Below are 19,307 nucleotides of genomic sequence, written 5' to 3' on the forward strand. Positions count from 1 at the left end.
TCTACTAGTACAGACATTACAGCTGTTAAGAAGTTTTGCTTATTAGAAAAATTGCATCAGAGAACATTGCACGTTTGTTGTCCCACCCTTTTTAAAAAACAACAACAACAACAACAACTTATAAACACACCTGCAAATGAGAGATAGATCAAAAGGATGAGGGAAAGAAGCAAGTGGAAGAGTCAGCTTTTCACACTGTGTGACTCGATGCTTTTCTGCAAGGTTACGGAGTATCGTATTATTTTTCTTTGCGATACCTCATCAAGCGAGGAGGAGAAGCAAAATTCTACCCGGCAGTCTTGAAGTGTCTTTAAAAATAGGGTGCTTCATTCCTGAACAGAAGCCAGAGACGGTTCAAGAACTGGCCAAAATGGAGGAACACAACGTCCTCATTTGCAAAACACAAGCGTGTTATTAACCACAACAGCTAATAGACATCATGTTGCTAATTGACCCAAACAGTGACGGTGCATCGATTACGGCAGCCTTTCCTGGGGTTTGACTGCTATCGTTTAACAGCTGTGGCCAAACTGCGAGGTTCACCGCTAGGGGAGACACTTAACACCAAAACTCAATATCTGCGCTGCAATGCCATGGACATGAGTCAACATTTGTCTCAGTACGAGCCACGAGAGAGCCAAGTGAAGGATTTTCCACTCACTTTAGAGCAGATCCACTGGCCTGCTGTTTTCTCTCTTAAATGATTGCTCTCCACTTAAGTTGATCTCCACATTGACCCACATTGCATTTTTAGGTAATGTTCAGTTTTGAACTATTTTGTCACTCGTGTTATTTGAGCGCGTTTGCAGGTCAGTGTTTGTTATCAGCAATCAATTATTAGCCAGGTTTCTGATAGCAAACAATATTTCACATTGTTTCGCTATATACTTGACTTATGGGTCATTGATGGATAAGTTTGTCCGACGAAACGCATTTTATGAATTATTATGTGATAGAAAAAGAAACAACCAATTTGGGATTTTTATTTTGAAATTTAAGACAGGAGTTTGTATCATCCACAAGATCGCAAATAACTCATGGGAGCACCTATCAGGTTTGTACTGTCACACAACTATGTAAAAAAGTTGTCCTTTTAGCAACTGGTATGTAGTGGTCATATTTAGAATTAGACATCATGTAGTATGACCTGAAACAAATAATATTACTCCCCCCCCACCACCAAATATATATTTTCATTATAATTTTACTTGTGTGGCTAGCTAGCTTGTTTTGTTTAGATGGCTAATTGTTAGCGTCATAACTTTAATTTCCACGTTAAATTTACGTCCTAAATTATAGATGTCCTATGATGTAGACAATAGTAAAATTCTAGATAATCGCAAATAATAATAAAGAATAAATATCCTTATTAATTTATTTTAAATAATAAATTAACTGTGCTGGGTCTGATGATGAATTTGCTTGCTTCATATTTTCTCTTGTCTAATTTTCTTCGATACGTGTGCCACAAACCCAAAACAAGTGTACCCTTTTTAGGAATTGGCCAGAAACAACAGACCCTGGGAAAAACTGTTAAGCCTGAGAGGGACCACCCACAGCGAGCAGGCCAGCCAATCGCCGTCCGGCTCCGTGATAATCAGTCCAGAGTTCACCTGCCAGTGACTCGCTTTCATTCCGCCTTGCTGTAAAGCTATTCAGCATTTCTTTTCCTCCTCCGTCACCAGCCAATTCCTCAAGAGGAGCCCGAACAATTAAGGACGGCTTGCTGAGAACCAACGGCGGCTAAGATGTCATGTGGAGCGACTGCGAGGTGATGAGAAACAAAACTGCCATAGGCCTATTGAGAAACGTGGATGACTTTACCGAGATTTCTGAAGGTTTGATTGAGCATCAATTTACTTCCCTGGATGCGTCTTTTCTTTTTTCTTTTTTAAACAACAACAACAAAAGACTCCCTGTGGAGCGTTTCACCAATGACGGTTAAAGAAATGGTTGGAAATTGTTATTCTTTTTCTGCTTAGACTGCCATTCAATCCACAATGTGAGCAATCATTTCCACTCGTCTTATCTGCGGTTTTATGAGCACGTTGAGCACGACTGCAGTGATAAGTGAAGATATAAAAAATGCTGCTGTGGAATCTGCTCAGGAACAGCAGTGACAACGGGCCCGGCAATGTGGAACAGGTCCTGGTCCCTATATTTGATGTTGTGATCCTGGTTTTGGGTGTTGGGGGGCACACCACGGTGATGGTGATCCTGTGTCGGAGGAGCAGGCGACGGATGGCTCAGTCAGGAACAGGTACGGACATCCTCCTGCTGGCCCTGAGCTTTGCGGATCTTCTTCTACTCGCCACGCTTCCGTTCCACACCGCCGCCATCGCCATGCAGCAGTGGCCTTTCGGGGACTTCCTGTGTCGCCTGGCGGGCTTTTTGGGATCGGCCTGCACTTCCGCCAGCGCTTTCACGCTGTCCGCCCTGGCGGTGTCGCGCTACCTGACGGTAGTGCACCCTGCCAGGACGTACCGCTTCCTCTCTCCACGCCACGCCGCCATCACGGCCGCGCTTCTCTGGGTGCCGGCGTGCTGCCTGGCGGCGCCCCAGCTGCTGTTTCGTTTTGTAGGAAGCGCTCCCAATAACCCCGACGCAACTGCTTGCTTCGCTTTCCTGCTCCACCGAGATCAGCTCATTTATGGATTGGTCCACTTCGTGGTGGCGTTCTTGCTCCCGCTCGTCACCATCGCCATCGCATACGGGAACATCTACTTGTTCCTGTGGAGGACTCGGAACGCCGTTCAGGCTCCACAAGTCGAACGTTACCACAGCAAGGTAACGCAGACGTCAGCAATACTGGTGGTGGCGTTTACTCTGTGCTGGCTGCCTTCCTATGGCCTGACACTTGCCTTGCTATCGGACCAGAGCTCAGGGGCCACCGGCACCTCGCCGCGTTACGGCGCCTTCAGCGTGTTTGCACGACTCACGGCCATCGCGTCGACGGTGTTGAACCCCATCCTATACGTGCTCATCTCCCAAAGGTTCAGACAGGATCTGCTCAGGCTGTTTAAGAGGGAAGGGCAGTGAGCTAGTGGGGGCGGGCTTGCCTGATTGACAGTAATTACTCAGCGGCTGCACAAACACGGGGCTGATCCACGCCACACTGGGAATTACAATTAATCATTTGAAAGACGACTTGCAAGGAACGGGCACTCCGCAGTAGTTCATAAGATTTAAGAATCTTCGGGGGAGTGATTTTAGTCTGTAAAGCGCTTGGAATTACAATCTCTGTATGAAAAGTGCGCTACAAAGTTTTTATTTTTATTTTTTATTTTTTTAAAGAAATACATGTTAACATTCTTCTTCTGTTTTAAATCGTCTCAGCAAGTCAGCGTCCCATCATTTGTAAGCTATTTTTAGAATAGACCTACCTGCTACTCATGCTATCCTTGGGCTAACTAGTACAGATTGGGACCATGCTTTTTTTTTTTTTTTTAACTCATTCACTCCCAGCCATTTTCACTAAAGCAATCCCATTCGCTCCGGGCTGTTTTACTGGATGTTGACTGGTTTTGCAAGGCCCACAGAAAATTGTGTTTTATTGGTTTAAAAACATGGAACCTACCAAAAGAAAGATTTGTCTCTTTTTTCATCAGGAAAAAAAAAAGTATATTTCTATTTGTTTGCGTTTTGCAGCAATTAGCATTAGAATACATCTAAATGTCATCATTATTCACAAATCTGTTTAGAACTGTGGGTAAATGAGCTTTTTTCAACATGGCCCCTGGTTGATCTCTTTTGCTCTGCTGCCACCTGCTAGCCATTTTTGTAATAAATACCATTTCCTGCAGTGGAGAGGCTGCATCGAAGCTTTCTGTACTAGCATAAAAAAAAAAAAAACATAAAACACGTGTAAATACGTCTTTGGGACACTTAAAACATTTAAAATAGAACATATTTATATTTATGGGTGCAAATGAGTTAAGGACAATGCATATTAATCAGAAGGCATCCATTTAACCGTAACTGTGTCTCTTTCGTCTCCCTTCGCACCCCCTCCTCCTTCCCTCTCTGTTCACCAAGATGGAGCGGAAAAAAAGTTAATTGGAGGCAATTACTTTCAAAGAGGCGGCATATGATGTATTAAGACACCACAAAAAATGTTGAAATGTGTAAAAGAGACAAGAAAGTCTCTTAAAAGTCCGTTATTTGCTAAATCATAAATTTGTTCCAGCGTTCCAAATATTATAAAATTAATAGTGGTCAGTTTTAATTCACTCTGTCAGATATGTGTACTGTATTCAAGTTCAATTAATCTCAGGGGGCGGCCATTTTGCCACATGCTGTCCACTGTAGATGACATCACAGTTGCTCGGGGCTCGTCAAATCACAGCTCACCTGTTTTCTGAAGCTGAGCTGTGATTGGTTGTTACCTGAGATTTGAGCAACTGTGATGTCAATTTCACTTGACAGCAAGTAGCAAAATGGCCGCATTCTGATATTGATTAAAAACTGCTGGCTTTTGCTGCTCAACTCGTATTTCACTAACGCAATATTAACCAGAATACCGTATTTAGACTAGCGGGGCTGCATAGAACATATGATTGTAAAAAAAATATATATATATTTTTTTGGGGGGGGTGGGGGCATGGGGGTTGATTTCCCCTTTAAAGCTGAGAAATCTTTTAATAATAATTTTAAACAGCTCTTGTAATTGAAATAGCAAAAATTTTATCTTTAGGTGCAGACACAAAGAGGGAGTAATTTCTGATGAAAAGACGCAAAAAAATTAAATAAGATTGAGGACAGGAAAAAGGCCGCACATCAATTGTGGAACTGAAATAAGATTTAGATATGTCAGTAAATAAAATTAATCATCTAACAACACAGACAGAGAGCAGGAATACTCACTTTCCACTACAGTCTTGCGGTCGGATCCGTCATCGCTGATCTGCTGGATGTTCCCAAAGTGGATGTCGCTGAAGAACACCCGGTTGGCTCCCTTCCCGCCTCCTCCTCGGTAATCAAAAGTCAGCGCTATGACGTTCTTCATGTGCTCGGGGTCCTCGAACGGCTTTATGGGCGCGTTCAGATTGTTTTCATCCGACAGGTGGACGCTCTTTAGTATGGTGCGTTCCGAGTAGAGCAGGTAGCCGTCGTAGTCGCGGCAGCCGCGACCGTCTTCGGCCAGCATGCCGTGCGCGCAGGCGCACGTGCGCTTTCCATCGCCGCTGTACAGACAAAGCTGCTGGCAGCCGCCGTTCTTCGCTTTGCACACGTTTGTTCCTGCAGACATTCGGTAAATGCTCAGAAATATTCTTTTTGAATCGCTTTCTTTTTTAATAGATACACATAAAATTAAAATTTAAAACATATCCTCTCAGTTAAAAATGTGAACTGTATATCATACGGAGTGATTAAACACATGGGAAAAGGGATTCACCTTGTTGCCTGGCCCTGTTGAAGACCTTAATATCTTTGAGCTGCACGCCAATCCCGGTCCTCAGAGACACAGAGTCTGTGGCGTTGTCTTTACTGCCTCTCTTTATGGAGCCATTGGCGTGAGTTCTGCTCCATAACAGGCAAAAGGGCAGAAACAAAAGGGACTGTGACTCTGAAGCAGGGGTTGTCAAACCCGAATTTGATCTGAAGTGGGCCGGTCCATTATGTTTGTTAGGGTTGTGAATTGCCTAGTTAGCTTGCGATTCGATCTGTATCACGATTCATAGGTCACGATTCGATTTGATACCGATTAATCACGATACGAATCTATAAGTCAATTATTGCGATTTTTTTAAGCTCAAATCAATAATCAGTAAACTTGTACATGTACACTGTAAGATTTGTATGAAAATCTACTTCAGGCTTATATCTGTGGTCCACCGTATTTAACAAACAGGTTGCGTGTTTAAACAGCATTGAAATCAAATTTTAAGGCTTAATGTTCCATTAATATAACACACGTCCATGCTTAGAATGTGAATCCTAATTCTAATTAAGACATTTTGTTGAATATTTCTATCAAAAATCCAATTTTTTTTTAACACCCCTAATGTTTATGGTCAAAATATTTCCTTTTTTTTTTTTATGCGAATAATTAACATCTTATTGCAACATAATCAGAAAATGAATCAAAAGTTTTTGCATCAGATCCTGAGTAACAGCCAAATTTCAGAATGTTATTAAAGAAGTCGCAACAACATCTAATTTGAGTGAAAAACTGCAGTTTGTGTTTTGTCCTCACGGGCCAGATTGGACCTCCTGATGGACCGGTTCTGGCCCGCGGGCCGTATGTATGACACCACTGTATTTTTCCCTTTATACTCTAACGGGAAAGAAGGACTGTGTCTTACCGGTCACTCCAGTAGATGTAGCTCTCAAACACGGACACAGAGAACATGTCCATGTTGTTGTTGGCCAGCACCACTTCCCGGTTCTCTCCGGTCTCCAGATTGATGCGCTCAATTTTGTCCGTCCTGGCGTCACACCAGTAAAGCATACTCTCCTGCAGTGGAAAAAAAAGTGGTGCTTTCAAACAAAAGAAGAACACCAAGATAGAAAGAGTGCTTTTGTACCGTACCTCATAATCAACGGAGATACCATTGGGCCAGCTAATACTGTTGTTTACCAGAACAGCTCTTTGCGTGCCGTCCAGTCGGGAGCGCTCGATACGAGGGTATTGGCCCCACTCCGTCCAGAACAAGTAGCTGCGCGCGCACACACACGCACACACATGACTCGTCTTGTAATCAATCATGAGAGAAATATCAACGGAGACTGAAGACAGCTGGCTTCTCTCACCCTTTGTCGGGGTGAACAGTGATGGCGCGGGGCTTGTCCAAGCCCTGGGAGATCACGACATAGCGGAAGGAGCCATTCAGTCGGGCCACCTCAATCACGTCGAAGCCTTGATCTGTCCAGTAGATGTTTCCTGTAAGAAACCAAGAGAAGAAATAATGATGTTTTACAAATTCCCGGGCGTGAGGATGGATGCATTGCATGCATTTGCCCGAGGACCAATGAACCCCTTTTTCAAATAATTTAAGGCCCTGAGAATGGAGGTACTCTCCATAAAACATCTTCTGAAATCTACAATTCTATCATTCCTTAACTGTTAAATCCACCTCTGCCAGACCCCCAAAAATCTAGAATTTGACCAAGGGTCAGCAACCTTTACTGTCAAAAGAGCCATTTAAGTCAAATAAATAAGCACAAAATGTGTCTGGAGCCGCAAAACATTTGAAGATTGTGATGAAGGAAACTGACAGCAGCATCCAATATTCACACATTCATTTATCGTCTACCTTTCGTCTTCCGATTTTGGATATTAAAAAAAAATTGGGTGGGGCGGTTCCGTATGTTTTTCAGACTTCCTTTTTCAAACATATTACTTTTTTATTTTATGGACATATTATGGGCATTTTCTGCCTCTCTTCTTCCTTTTTTCAACATTTGATGGCTATTTTTCGACATTTTTTTTCTATCTTTGGAAAAAAAAAATCTGAAATTTTGTGGACAATTTATGGTCATTTGCAGGATTTCTTCTTTTTTTGGGACATTTTAAAGCTACTTTTTGAATGTTTTTGTTCATACTTTTTTTTTTTTTTTTTTTTTTATAAAGTTTCTGACTTTTATGGCAATTCCAAAGATAAATTATGGTAATTTTCTGACTTTCTTTTGTTTTTGGACATTTTACGGCTACTTTTTGAACATTTTCTTTTCTGCCTTTTTTTCCCAGTTCTCATTTTAGGCAATTTCCTGACATTTTATAATAATAATAATAATAAAAAAAATCTACCCTGTGTACCCTAGCGTAATTTTTGCAGGACTGTGGTTTGTCTCACCTGCTATCCAGTCAACAGCTATCCCCTCCACCCTGCCAATGCCGTTAGTGACTACATCTTCTCTCCACGTTTGGTCTCGTTTGGCCCTGCTAATTGTGCTGAGGCCCATGTCCACCCAGTAGATGGTGTCGTTGTCTGAGGACAAAAGGGACACGGATCAATCTCAATACGATTTCTGTCCATATGCGTTTTAATGAGAGTGTATATTTTCTTCCTTATAGGATTACCAGCATGGAAATCAATGCCCACAGCCAGCGAAGTGCCCGACACCGGCACCAGGGCATCAGACTTGTCCGACGGGTCCAAAGGAATACCACGGATCCCCTCATGCACAGAGTATAGCAGGAAAGAGCCGACACCTACAGCAAACGCACACCCTTTAACAAATGCTTGATCCAATTAACACGCTCTTTAAAAAGTGGATAATAGAGTGTAATGTGTCGCACCCTCGCAGGACTGCTGGCCTCTGCGCAGGCTGTATCCTGCAGTGCACATGCACGCTCGGGTGGTCGGGGAGGTGGGGAGACACAGCTGGGAGCAGTCACCATTGTTATTGCTACAAAGATTGGTGCCTAGAAACAAAGAAAAAAAAGCAGAATACAAACACATTAAAACATAGAAAAGTCCAAATTTAAACAGATGTGCATTTGCTGAGATAAATAAGCGAGATGCTGGCAAAAGAAACAGACCTTAAATGGGTATCCCCCCCCCCCCCCCTTTTTTTGACATCTGGCTCAGAATTGTGAAAAAAAAATCTTGACATTTTATTAGGTACATGTGCATCCAATAAGATTCAATTCAAGAGCTGTATCGAAAAATCTATAATGCTAAAAATAGGTAAAAGGGAAATTCATTTAACAACATTTATTATTGTAATTATGCGTACTTACAAGTATACAGCTCCAAATAAAACATTTATTTATTTATTTTACATTTTTATACAGTATAGGACCTCACCAGATCATGCATTTCATTAATTGTGCTGCCAATGCTTTCATCATTATGAGTATGTCGGGGTTGTCCATACTTTCGCCTCCGAGGGCAGAATATAAAAAAATAAAATAAAAATAAAAGGATGCAAGGGCTACTTTGGCATTCTCCAACTCACACAATAAAACCAATCAATCAATCCATCCCTCCATCTATTATAGTTACTTTGGTGTATATTGTTTTTAGCAGTTTTCACTTTCTGTTGAAGGTGCTAAGAAAAGCAATTTTTTATTTTTCATAAGGTCCACATTCAGAACCAAAACAACAGTAATTTGTCATAAGCTGACGATTTTTAAATCAGTTTTTACTTGAGGATCTTAATTCATCATTAATGTGATATAGTCACAAATCAGTCCTTAACTCAGACAGCAGAAAGGTGGAGGAAAGTACTGAATTATCTTTAGTATCTTAACTGAATATACTTTACTCATGTGGCATTATAAAGAGAATTATTGTTATTATTCTAGTTTTTATGCATTCTAGAAAAGCGTATATAAGTCATATATTCTGAGGGTCACTAGAAAATGGCTGGCTGGTCACAAATGACCCCCAAGCCATAGAATGACAGTGCGCACCTTTCTGTACAGTTTCATTGTATATTTTCATGTGCATCATCGGAGAGGTGCTGTTCCTCAAGATTTTCCAATTGCCGCCGTCCCTCTTGTCACATATTCCTATCTGGTCAGTTCCTTGGTCGGCCCACCATAATTTATCACCTGCAGGATGAAGCACAGAATGACAATCGAGTAGAACCCCCCCCTTGAGATTTTCAAATGATACCGAAATGAATGTTAGTTGCAAAGGCAAGAGAGACTTTACCCATGATGGCCAGAGCGGTAGCCTTGGTAAGCTTGCCCTTGACCCCTTCAAGTATTTCAAGCCCGGAGCCATCCAGCTGGCAGCGGTTGATGGTGCTGTTTCCTGAGCTGATCCAGTAAAGCTGCTCGGTGTCAAAGTCAATCGAGAGCCCTGTAAAACGAAAAAGATATTTGGGGTTTAGTTCACATTTAACTCATTCACTGCCATTGACGCTTATACACGTCAAAAATTCCTTTGAACTATTTCTATTAGTTTAACATTTTTTTCCCCCACTTTTGTTAACAAGAGTATGAAAACCTAGACTTTTTTTTTTTTTTTAAAGAAAATATTATTAAAAATTAGGGGCGTCAGGCGATTACATTTTTTTTTATTGTAACTAATCGCATGACTTCAATAGTTAACTCACGATTAATCACAAATTTAAAAAAAAAAAAATTCTAGGTTTTCATACTCTTGTTAACAAAAGTGGAAAAAAATACATATTTTTATATTTTTATTTTTTGACATCTATAGCAGTGAATGAGTTAATTTAACCCGGGTTTTACCATGAAAGCTTAAGATCCTAAATAGCAGGTGTTAAGTTTCATGTTTATGCTAACAGACCCGAATGCTATTGGTGGCGGTGTTGCATATGATCCACTAAGACTGCGATCTTTTGCTAAGATCCCAAATAACTGATGCTAAATTGTGTGTTCGCTCACATTAACGAATTGTGTTTAAAACTAAAAACTAAGATAGAACTTGGATAGCTAGTGGATGTGCCATCGTCGTCGTCACGCTTTGCAACCCAAAAAAAGTGGACAAAAACCAACACGACGAAGTTAAAGGTGCTGTCCGACATTTTTCTGGTGCCGTTTGTAAACACAACATTCAAAACTGATGCTCGAGGAAGCCGAGGACAGCAGCCAACCAGTAACGAGAGTGACATCAGCCCACCAATCAGGAGCAAGAGTTCGCACAGCTAAATTTGCATCGGCGCTGTCCTGTGAAAAACACTTATGTCCATTTTTTTTTTATGTCTGCGTTCAGTTTCATCCTAAAAACGTAAAAATGCAAGAAATGACAAAAATGGACATACGTGTTTTTCACATAGCAGCGACGATATGCAGACAGGAATCAAACTAACATGTCCGCGAAAACAGTCCACCAAGCAGGAGGGGGCGTACGCACAGCGAAATTTGCATATGTCACTGATAGTAGCTTGTCTCTGTGGCTTGGCTGGGAAAAAAATGGGGGGATGGGGACCCAAAACAGTTTTTGCACCTAGGCCTTTCAGCATGATGCCACTGGGCATGACTCCTTCTTGTGACTGGCTTCAAGTGAGCCCTTAAATCAGTCAGAAGCTTCAGCTCACAATCACATTTTTTCTTTTTCTTCATGCAAACCTTTATTAATCAACATTTAACATCTGAAACAATAGCGCTTTAAATACATTTTTTAAACTGAATGACTACATAATTTAACAGTGAAAATAAAAAACCCGACAACTAAAACATAAGTAATAAGGAGTTAATCTGCAACTTGAAGTTTTATCAAAATAAAATGAGCCAATTCGAAGCATGCAGATGCAGATAATGCATGAAGGTCAATTTAGTATGAGAGCCTCTTGCAATTTATTCCACAAAAAAAAAAAACGACAGCATCTATATGTGCTCTTTTACACAAACAGAATATAAATCAAAAAACCAATACATCTGATTATAACTGTCTGGATGTTTGCCACAAATAATCTCCGACAGCCGTGTGCATTGAGTCTGCAAGCGGTTAAAGCAGCGCTTCGAACTGGAGTGCGCACAACGCAATGATAAACTAAAGCCTTGAAATGGGCAATAAAGCTCAAGTTAGCAGTTAAAAAAATCTTGTAAATAAATGAGAGAACATGGTGGCTATAGGACGATATGCTACTGTGCTATCTGTATAAATGTGTCATTTTTCATTGCAAGTGTTTCAATCTCCAGCACATAATCCTGGTCCCATGGCAACACAAGCCCAAGGATCATCCCAATAAATAAAAAACAGCTCACTCACCAACAGGGCCTTTCTGGTCGGTGAATAGGACACTTTGGTTGCCGCCATCTGTGTTGGCAATGCTGATGTTATCCCCATCTGTCCAGTAGAGCTTCCTGAGGAAGGCAAGCGGAGAGAATCAGTCAAGCTACAGCAGCTAAAATGTTCCTTTATCCAAATTGGCACCAAAATCAATGGTTCTCTTCCTTTGGTGGAAACCTGTGACGACTGAATAACGTGGCTTTGAAAGCGTGCTGGATTTGACGACAACGCATAGCAACAAGAAAGCGGCGCTTTAAAGTTGGCTCCAAAATACATCAAGTGTCTGTGTTGCTGCCTGTCAACCCCAATTTTTTTTGACAATAATATATTCTATGTAGCCCCACTACTCTAAATATGGTATTCTGGTTAATATGTGCGTTAGTGGAATAAGAGTTAATCAGCAAAATGCAGCCGTTTTAATCCATGTCAGGGGGCGGCCATTTTGCCACTTGCTGTCGACTGAAGATGACATCACAGTTGCTCAGGGCTCAGGTAACGACCAATCACAGCTCAGCTTCAGAAAACAGGTGAGCTGTGATTGGTCGTTGCCTGAGCCTTGAGCAACTGTGATGTCATCTTCAGTCGACAGCAAGTGGCAAAATGGCCGCCCCCCGAGATGGATAAAAATAGCTACATTTTGCTGCATAACTTAAATTGCACAAATGTAATATAAATCAGAATGCCATGTTTAGAATTAGTGAGGTCACATAACATAATATTGCCAAGAAATGTTGAAGGTTGACTAGCACTTCAAAAGTTACATTCCCAATCACACCATTAATTTAATTGCTAAAATGCCTTCAATTCAAGTAACAACAGGATGTAGCAGAGTTTTGTCCCGCCCCCTGACACTCGTTGTTGCCTCTACACGCCCCCCCTGATGCATTCATTGTGTTCGTGTCAGAAAGCGGACAAATGCATCTACCAGCATCTGGTCCTCATTTTCCCCCCACGTCAACAATGCTCACGTCGGAAACATTCCTCCGTTCAATTTTGCTTTTAAACACAGGACAAGTCCCAGAAAGACAGGAAGGAGTAGATAAAAGACAGAAAACCACAACGTTTGCTAAACAATCTCCACTTTGTAATCCACCTCAAAAATAGAAACGAAAAATTCTAGATTGGGTATAAATACAGATGGTCCGTCTCTACTGTGCTGGTTAGGAGGGAGGCCAGGCAGGGATTTGGTTTCAAGACACTAAGGAAAACAGACATTCGCTCAACACGAACGGAGACGAAAGGATGGAGGACAAACAAGGAAACAGAAATAGGGACAGACAGACTGTAAATAATGCAGAGACCAGTGGAGTGTAAATGTCTTCAAGAATGGAGCGAGACAGGAGGAAAGGACATGTTGCAGGTTAAAGGTGAGATCTGTGAAGTTTCAAAGAGACATTTCAATAAGCTCTCCTTTGACAAAGTGTGACAGCTTCAATGTGCGACTAACCCCAAAATGGGATGCAGCACCAGGCAGTGGGGTTTGTCCAGACCCTGGATCACAGCGTTCTTGAATGAGCCGTCCAGTCTGGCAACATTGATCTGTTTCTTATTGGCGTCATAACTGGTCCAGAACAGATTCCTGGACACCCAGTCGACCGCAAGGCCATGAGCGTTGGGCAGATCTAAAAATGGACAAACGCACAGTAGGCAAAATATCATCAACTACACTATTATTTACACTGTATACAATATGCAGTCGTACCTTGACTTACAAATTTTATGTACGTTTTTTTTCTTTGATCGCATTAGCTTATTAAACATAGCCTACTACGACTAGTTCAGAAGAACGATTACAACGTCGTAATGTACAGTAAACAGAAGCACAATCTTAGCACACTTGCCAGTAACTTGCTCATTGAACACCCGAGTAGCAAAATCTACCCCGGGAAGTACAGTAAACCAGCCCTGCCTTTTAAAGGTATACACACATTAACAGTTTTAGTTACTAGGTGTAGAATGCGTGCCGCTGGTGAACCCAAGTGATTAAAAAAATACAGCCCGCACTTCACAAGCATATTTGTTAGTAATAGTAATTTAATACAGTGATATGGACTTTGACAATGAACAAGGGCCTACTGTATATCAAGTAAATGTTCCCAATTGAAATGAACTGAAGTACATTAATCCGTTCCTGACCCTTGCCAAGCTTGTTTTTAAAGGGGTCAAATAAAAAATAATATGTTCTGCGCAGCCCCACTAGTCTAAACACAGTATTCAGATTAACAATGCATTTGTGGAATATGAATTAGGCAGCAAAATCCACCTGTTTTTATTCATGGGCGGCCATTTTGCCACTTTCTGTTGACCTGAATATGACATCACAGTTGCTCAGGGCTCAGGCAATGACCAATCATGGCATGGCTAGCAAGCTGAGCCGTGATTGGTCATTCCCTGAGCAACTGTGATGGCATTTTACAAAATGGCCGACCCTGATGGATACAAAAAGGTGGATTTTGCTGCTTAATTCATATTACATAAACGCAATATTAATCAGAATGCCATGTGCAGTCCAGTGGGGGTGCATCCAACATATTGTTGTAAAGAAAATGTTTTTGGGTTGACTTGCTCGTTAAAAAAATACAGAAACCTAATAAAATAAAATAAAATAATAAAAAAGGTCAAAAAGTAAACTGGTTTTATAAAACATGTTTTTTTGTATTTACTGAGTGACATCAAGAGCGTCTGAGCGTGAGATGTGGCTTCGAGTTGCTCCTTGTAAGTGTTCTCATTTTGTAGTGAGGCTCTCCTTGCCCATGTGAAGGCATTAAATTACTTTAATTGCTCAATTAGTTTTTTACTTTTCTATAAGCCCAACTTTTTTTTTTTTTTTAACTATAGTCAAGGTAACACTGCACTCACTTTTTTGTACGATCTGAATGCTGTTTTAGTGTAACAGTTTTACATGGACATTAATGAATGCATTATTTAGGAGTCATACCAGCGGAGATCACAGTTTCAACTCCGGTGCCGTTAATGAAAGCTCTCTTGATGGTCTGAGTGCGGACGTCTGACCAGTAGATGCGATGCTCCAGAGCGTCGTAGTCCACCACGGTCACATTGTCGATGTCGGGCACAGTGAAGGAGATGATGTAATTGTAGTAGGGGTTGTCTATGTCCACTCCTCGGATCTCAATTTGGCGAGCGTACAGCAGGAACTGACGATACTCTGAGGGAGAGGGGGGGGGGGGTGGGGTGAGATGTTTTTTTTCTCTCTTTGCATCTCCAGAGACTTACGTAAACAATGGCTTTGTCATTACAGCTACTTGAATAAACAGTTCATGTTCCTGCAGCTTTTGCATCAATTGCGTCTGGTTGGCTAACTGGATCGCACAGCGAGAAGCTATCCATTACAATTGCAACGGTCTCGCCAGTCCTATTATCACTTAACTGGCGCGGTAGCCAACAAATGATAGACAGGAAGAGAAGAAGTGCGAAAGAGAGAAGGAGGAGGGGAATAATAACAGTGTCAAGCTGGATCAGCCCAGCCAGGCGAGGTGTGTGTGTGTGTATGGAGGGAGGGAGGGGGGGGGGGGGGTGCCTGCATCAGACAAGAACGGGCCTCTCCATTCCATTACCCCCGAAGAGAATAGCAAACCCTGCCCTGAATACTAATCTCAAACGCCGACTGCACACGCAGTCACTTCAATGGACACCAAAGCCGTCATCATAATGGCACCTCAGAGTGAAAAAAAAAAAAAAAAAGTCTTGTTTAATGCCAGACCCCCTTTCTTTCTCCCACACACTCATATATATACATAAACAAAAATAAACTATCCAGCAAGGACAGGAATTCCATTCTGCTTTCATCAACAAGCAAGTGAGAGGAAATTACGAGAGAGTGAGTCGAGAATTCGTCTTCTGCTACAGTACGTGCGTGTGTGTGTGTGTTCACGCTTACCATAACAAGTGCGCTTGTCAGGCCCGAGTTTCATGAGGTGGGGGCAGCCACACGAGAACGTCTGATTGTAGTTGATGAGGCATAGATGAGTGCAGGGCTTCTTGCCATTTTTAGCTGCGCATGGGTTAGGCGCTGTAGAAAAAAAAAAATGTTTTTTTTTTTTAAATGGAATCACAAGCTTCATCATTTGTGGATCAAAGGCTACAGTACGAGGGGTACATAAGCCACTTATTTTGTCATTAGTGCTTCTTAAGGGACCCGAAGCTGCACCAGGATAATAGATGTCTGATTTCTGGGATACTGAAATTGTAATCTCGCGATCACATCATGCATGACATCACTCACGTTTGCTACAAGCTGAGGTTGAATGTAAACAAGCCATTTTCCAAGGAATGGATACATTTCTCCTGTCTCATGTAGTCCTCTCTATTGCCTCTCTTTATTTCATTTTAGCATCAAATGCTATGGGATGCAGTCTTCATTAGGGATGTAACGATATCCAAACATCACTATACGATATTTTTACGGAATGAAGGTCATAATATGATAATTATCACGATATTGTGGGGAGGTTGGCGATATAAAAAAAAAAGGGTCACAATTTAAAAAATGAGCTCATGCTAATAAAAAAAGCACAATATTGTGCTTTTGTACATAACAGAAATGCATATAAACAATCTACAATTTCTCACAACACTTAACTCATTCACTCCCATCCACGGCTATAGACGTTAGTTTAACATTTTTTTCCACTTTTGTAAACAAGAGTATGAAAACCTAGACATTTTTTTATTGTACATTTAGAACAGACATACAATTTGTGATTTAACACGAGTTAACTATTGAAGTCATGCGATTAATTACAATTAAACATTTTAATCGCCTCACGCCCCTAATTTTTAATAATCTTTTCTTATTTTCTTTTTCTTTTTAAAGATGATTTTTTTTTTAAATGTCTAGGTTTTCATACTCTTGTTAACAAAAGTGGGAAAAAAATTTAAACTAATAAAAATAGTTTAAATGAATTTTTTACGTTTATAGGCATCAAAGGTAATAAATGAGTTAATATTAAGGCACTTACTTGCTAATGCACGCACACATTGATTTCCTCCACTCAGTTCACAAGCATATTGCGTTCCCCATTAGCGTGGATTTTAAACATAGAAGGGTCAAAACATGCCTTGTCTAAATTAAACTGCACTAAACTAAACTAGCCACCAGAGGGTGCTAGAACTGCACAAATGGAAACCAACCTGACTTTTTAAACAACATGACGATTGTGACATGACGACGACGATATTGTGACAGTTTTAATATCGCGATATCACGATATTGCCGTTATCGTTCCATCCCTAGTCTCCATCGAATGGACGTCAGCCGGCTATAGCATTGCAGACGAGCAGCAAATGTCCAATAGTGCTGACATTCTGTGCTCAATTAAATAACACGGCTCAGCACAACTAGTGTTACTTTATCAGTCATTTTAAAATTTAATCTCAGTTTTAGTCCAGTCTCAATCACGCTTGTTAGTTTTTATCACAGTTAGTCAACCTCATGCCTTTTTTATTTAGTCAACTTTTAGTTGAATATTAATCTAGCATTTTTGTCTTTATTTTAGTCCAAGAAAACGTAATTTTATTCATCTAGTTTTAATCATCAAAAACAGTTTTAGTCAATACAATAATTTTACCCCTGTATATTTTGTCACCAGATAATGTTGAATATTTCGGATCTAAAACTTTTTTACATAAAAATTTCAACTTGACACACAATTACAGTATATCAATAAGTGGCTACTATGGCTCCATGCTACGCGCTAGTAAATTAGCAAGTATTAGTTAGCGGTCGGATTAGCATTATTGTTGGAGCATTATAGCCGTTGGATTAATGTTACGTTATAACTACAATTCACTCTTTTTTTTAAAAAAACTTTCACCATGAATCCACCTTCTGTCTGTCCCATATGTTTGGGCATGTTGTACTTGCTAGCTGCGGATTTGAAAGAAGGTATGTCACATGACAATGTCACACATATAGATTAATATCAACAGAATTTTACTAAATCATATCATTTTTGTCTCATCTTTGTTCAAGAACTAAAACGTCCATAGATTTTAGTCCAGTTATTAAGTAAAGTCAATTTTCGTCTCATCTTCATTAGTTGACGAAAATGCAAACTGATTTAGTCACAGTTATTGTTCATTAATGAGGGTTTTAGTCTTGTCTAGTCTAGTTTTTGTCCGGTGAAAAATGTGTGTTGACCAAAAATATTTGTATTCAGTTTTCTTTAACGAAATGAACACTGCACACAACAAGGGTTAATACTCTCAGCCAAAGAATGTCGTGACCAAAACCATTGAAAACAAGTCAAAACAGGTTCGCACGATAAACAATGAATATTAAAAAAAAAACATGGAAAAGTGCAGTCAAAAAGAAAATGACCACTAATTTTGTTGTAACAGTTTGCCAACTCACAGGTGCCTCTTTTTCATCTCCCACACACGCTCATTTGTTGATGAACAAAAAAAGTGTGGGTCACGGATGGGGTTGTGGTCGTCAAGTGGATGACTTCCAGCGTGGGGTCAGTTCCCACTCAGAACAGTGTGAATGGTTTTCTGTCTTGATAATGTGTGCTGTGAGATTTTATTTTGCCCAAAGCCACTTGCTCATTTTTTGGTCAAATTGTGAAAGGCCTGTTCATCGTGAGTCCTTAGTTTTCATATTTGAAAAGGACAAAATCATACAATATCTGTACAACAAGAATAGAATGGAATAAAAAAAAAAATCAAGCCTTACTACAGTGAGCTAAATTCAACTGTATATGTATAATGCATGTAATGTAAGTGTTCTTCTTTTTTTCTCACCCTCGGGCTGTCTGGACGGATGGTAGACCTGGAGGTCAAAAGGTTGCGTGTTGGTCCTCTGGACGACCGTGACGTTGCTCCCAGTCCACTTGTTGGCCTTGGCCAACGTGTTCGTCCTCCAGTCGGTCCAGTAAACTTCACCGCCGTACATGGTGACAGCGAAGGGGTGGGACAGATACTCGTGGCCCCGCAGGACTTCAATCAGCCCAGAGCCGTCGTATTTAGCAGAATAAATGGCATCGGACCTGCAATGAACAAAACCCGTTTAATTGGATTTCCCACTTAATCCAAAGAATACGAGAGTATTTCCCCCCCCCCGGAAAAGCTTGTTGTGTTTGACCTGGCGTCAATCCAGAGGATGCGGCGCTCCAGATAATCAACAGTGAGTCCATTTGGCCAGCCTCCATTGCCGGTTTCCTTGTGGATCGTCTTTCTGCCTTCGCCACTCATGGATGCGGCTTCGATCCTCGGTAAGCTGGCATCCCAGTCGGTCCAGAAGAGGATCCTGAGAAGAGTTGACGTTGAAGGAAATTGCTGTTTCTACTACTGTGTGCTTTGCTTGTTACCCATCACGGGGGTCCAGCGCGATAGCTCGAGGATGCTCCACATCTCCAGCCAAGAGCGTCGTCCTCATGGTGCCGTCCAGCTTGGCCACTTCAATTTGGTCCAGGTTGCTTTCCACCCAGTAAATGTTTCCTGCGATCCAGTCCACTGCCAGGCCCTCGGGGGTCGCCAGCCCGTATTGGATTACCACGTCGAAGCTGGTTAGAGCTTCGCACGCACACAACAAAAACACATTGATGTGAATGTGAAACCATTCGTGGCATCGAATGGCCTTAAGAATTTGGTCCATGAGAAAGGCGTACTATTTGCTTTACATATAAAAAGAAA

General features: G+C 41.1%; 2 protein-coding genes across 6 annotated transcripts in view; one reads left to right on the forward strand and one right to left on the reverse strand.

Annotated features, from left to right (window-relative positions):
- The window catches only part of LOC144056723 (low-density lipoprotein receptor-related protein 1-like), a 123,033-nt gene that overhangs the window by 27,664 nt on the left and 76,062 nt on the right, over nt 1-19,307 (reverse strand). For all 5 annotated transcript variants that reach the window (XR_013295099.1, XM_077573741.1, XM_077573744.1 and 2 more), the window contains exons 25-41: nt 18,983-19,187; nt 18,757-18,921; nt 18,417-18,661; nt 15,553-15,684; nt 14,593-14,820; nt 13,102-13,276; nt 11,634-11,728; nt 9,606-9,755; nt 9,362-9,502; nt 8,243-8,368; nt 8,024-8,155; nt 7,797-7,931; nt 6,754-6,883; nt 6,533-6,659; nt 6,306-6,457; nt 5,396-5,520; nt 4,864-5,238 (exon numbers count right to left, since the gene is read on the reverse strand). Coding sequence is in view for 4 of the 5 variants with exons in the window: in XM_077573741.1 (XP_077429867.1) it covers nt 4,864-5,238; nt 5,396-5,520; nt 6,306-6,457; nt 6,533-6,659; nt 6,754-6,883; nt 7,797-7,931; nt 8,024-8,155; nt 8,243-8,368; nt 9,362-9,502; nt 9,606-9,755; nt 11,634-11,728; nt 13,102-13,276; nt 14,593-14,820; nt 15,553-15,684; nt 18,417-18,661; nt 18,757-18,921; nt 18,983-19,187 (2,838 nt within the window). In the remaining variant the exon portion in view is untranslated. The remainder of the gene's footprint in view (nt 1-4,863; nt 5,239-5,395; nt 5,521-6,305; nt 6,458-6,532; nt 6,660-6,753; nt 6,884-7,796; nt 7,932-8,023; nt 8,156-8,242; nt 8,369-9,361; nt 9,503-9,605; nt 9,756-11,633; nt 11,729-13,101; nt 13,277-14,592; nt 14,821-15,552; nt 15,685-18,416; nt 18,662-18,756; nt 18,922-18,982; nt 19,188-19,307) is intronic.
- LOC144056515 (galanin receptor type 2-like) lies at nt 2,086-3,063 on the forward strand. Its single transcript, XM_077573409.1, is given in 1 exon segment — nt 2,086-3,063. A coding segment is annotated over 1 exon segment (978 nt).

The sequence above is a fragment of the Vanacampus margaritifer genome, chromosome 8 (assembly GCF_051991255.1).
Source record: "Vanacampus margaritifer isolate UIUO_Vmar chromosome 8, RoL_Vmar_1.0, whole genome shotgun sequence".
NCBI classification, from domain to species: Eukaryota; Metazoa; Chordata; class Actinopteri; order Syngnathiformes; family Syngnathidae; genus Vanacampus; species Vanacampus margaritifer.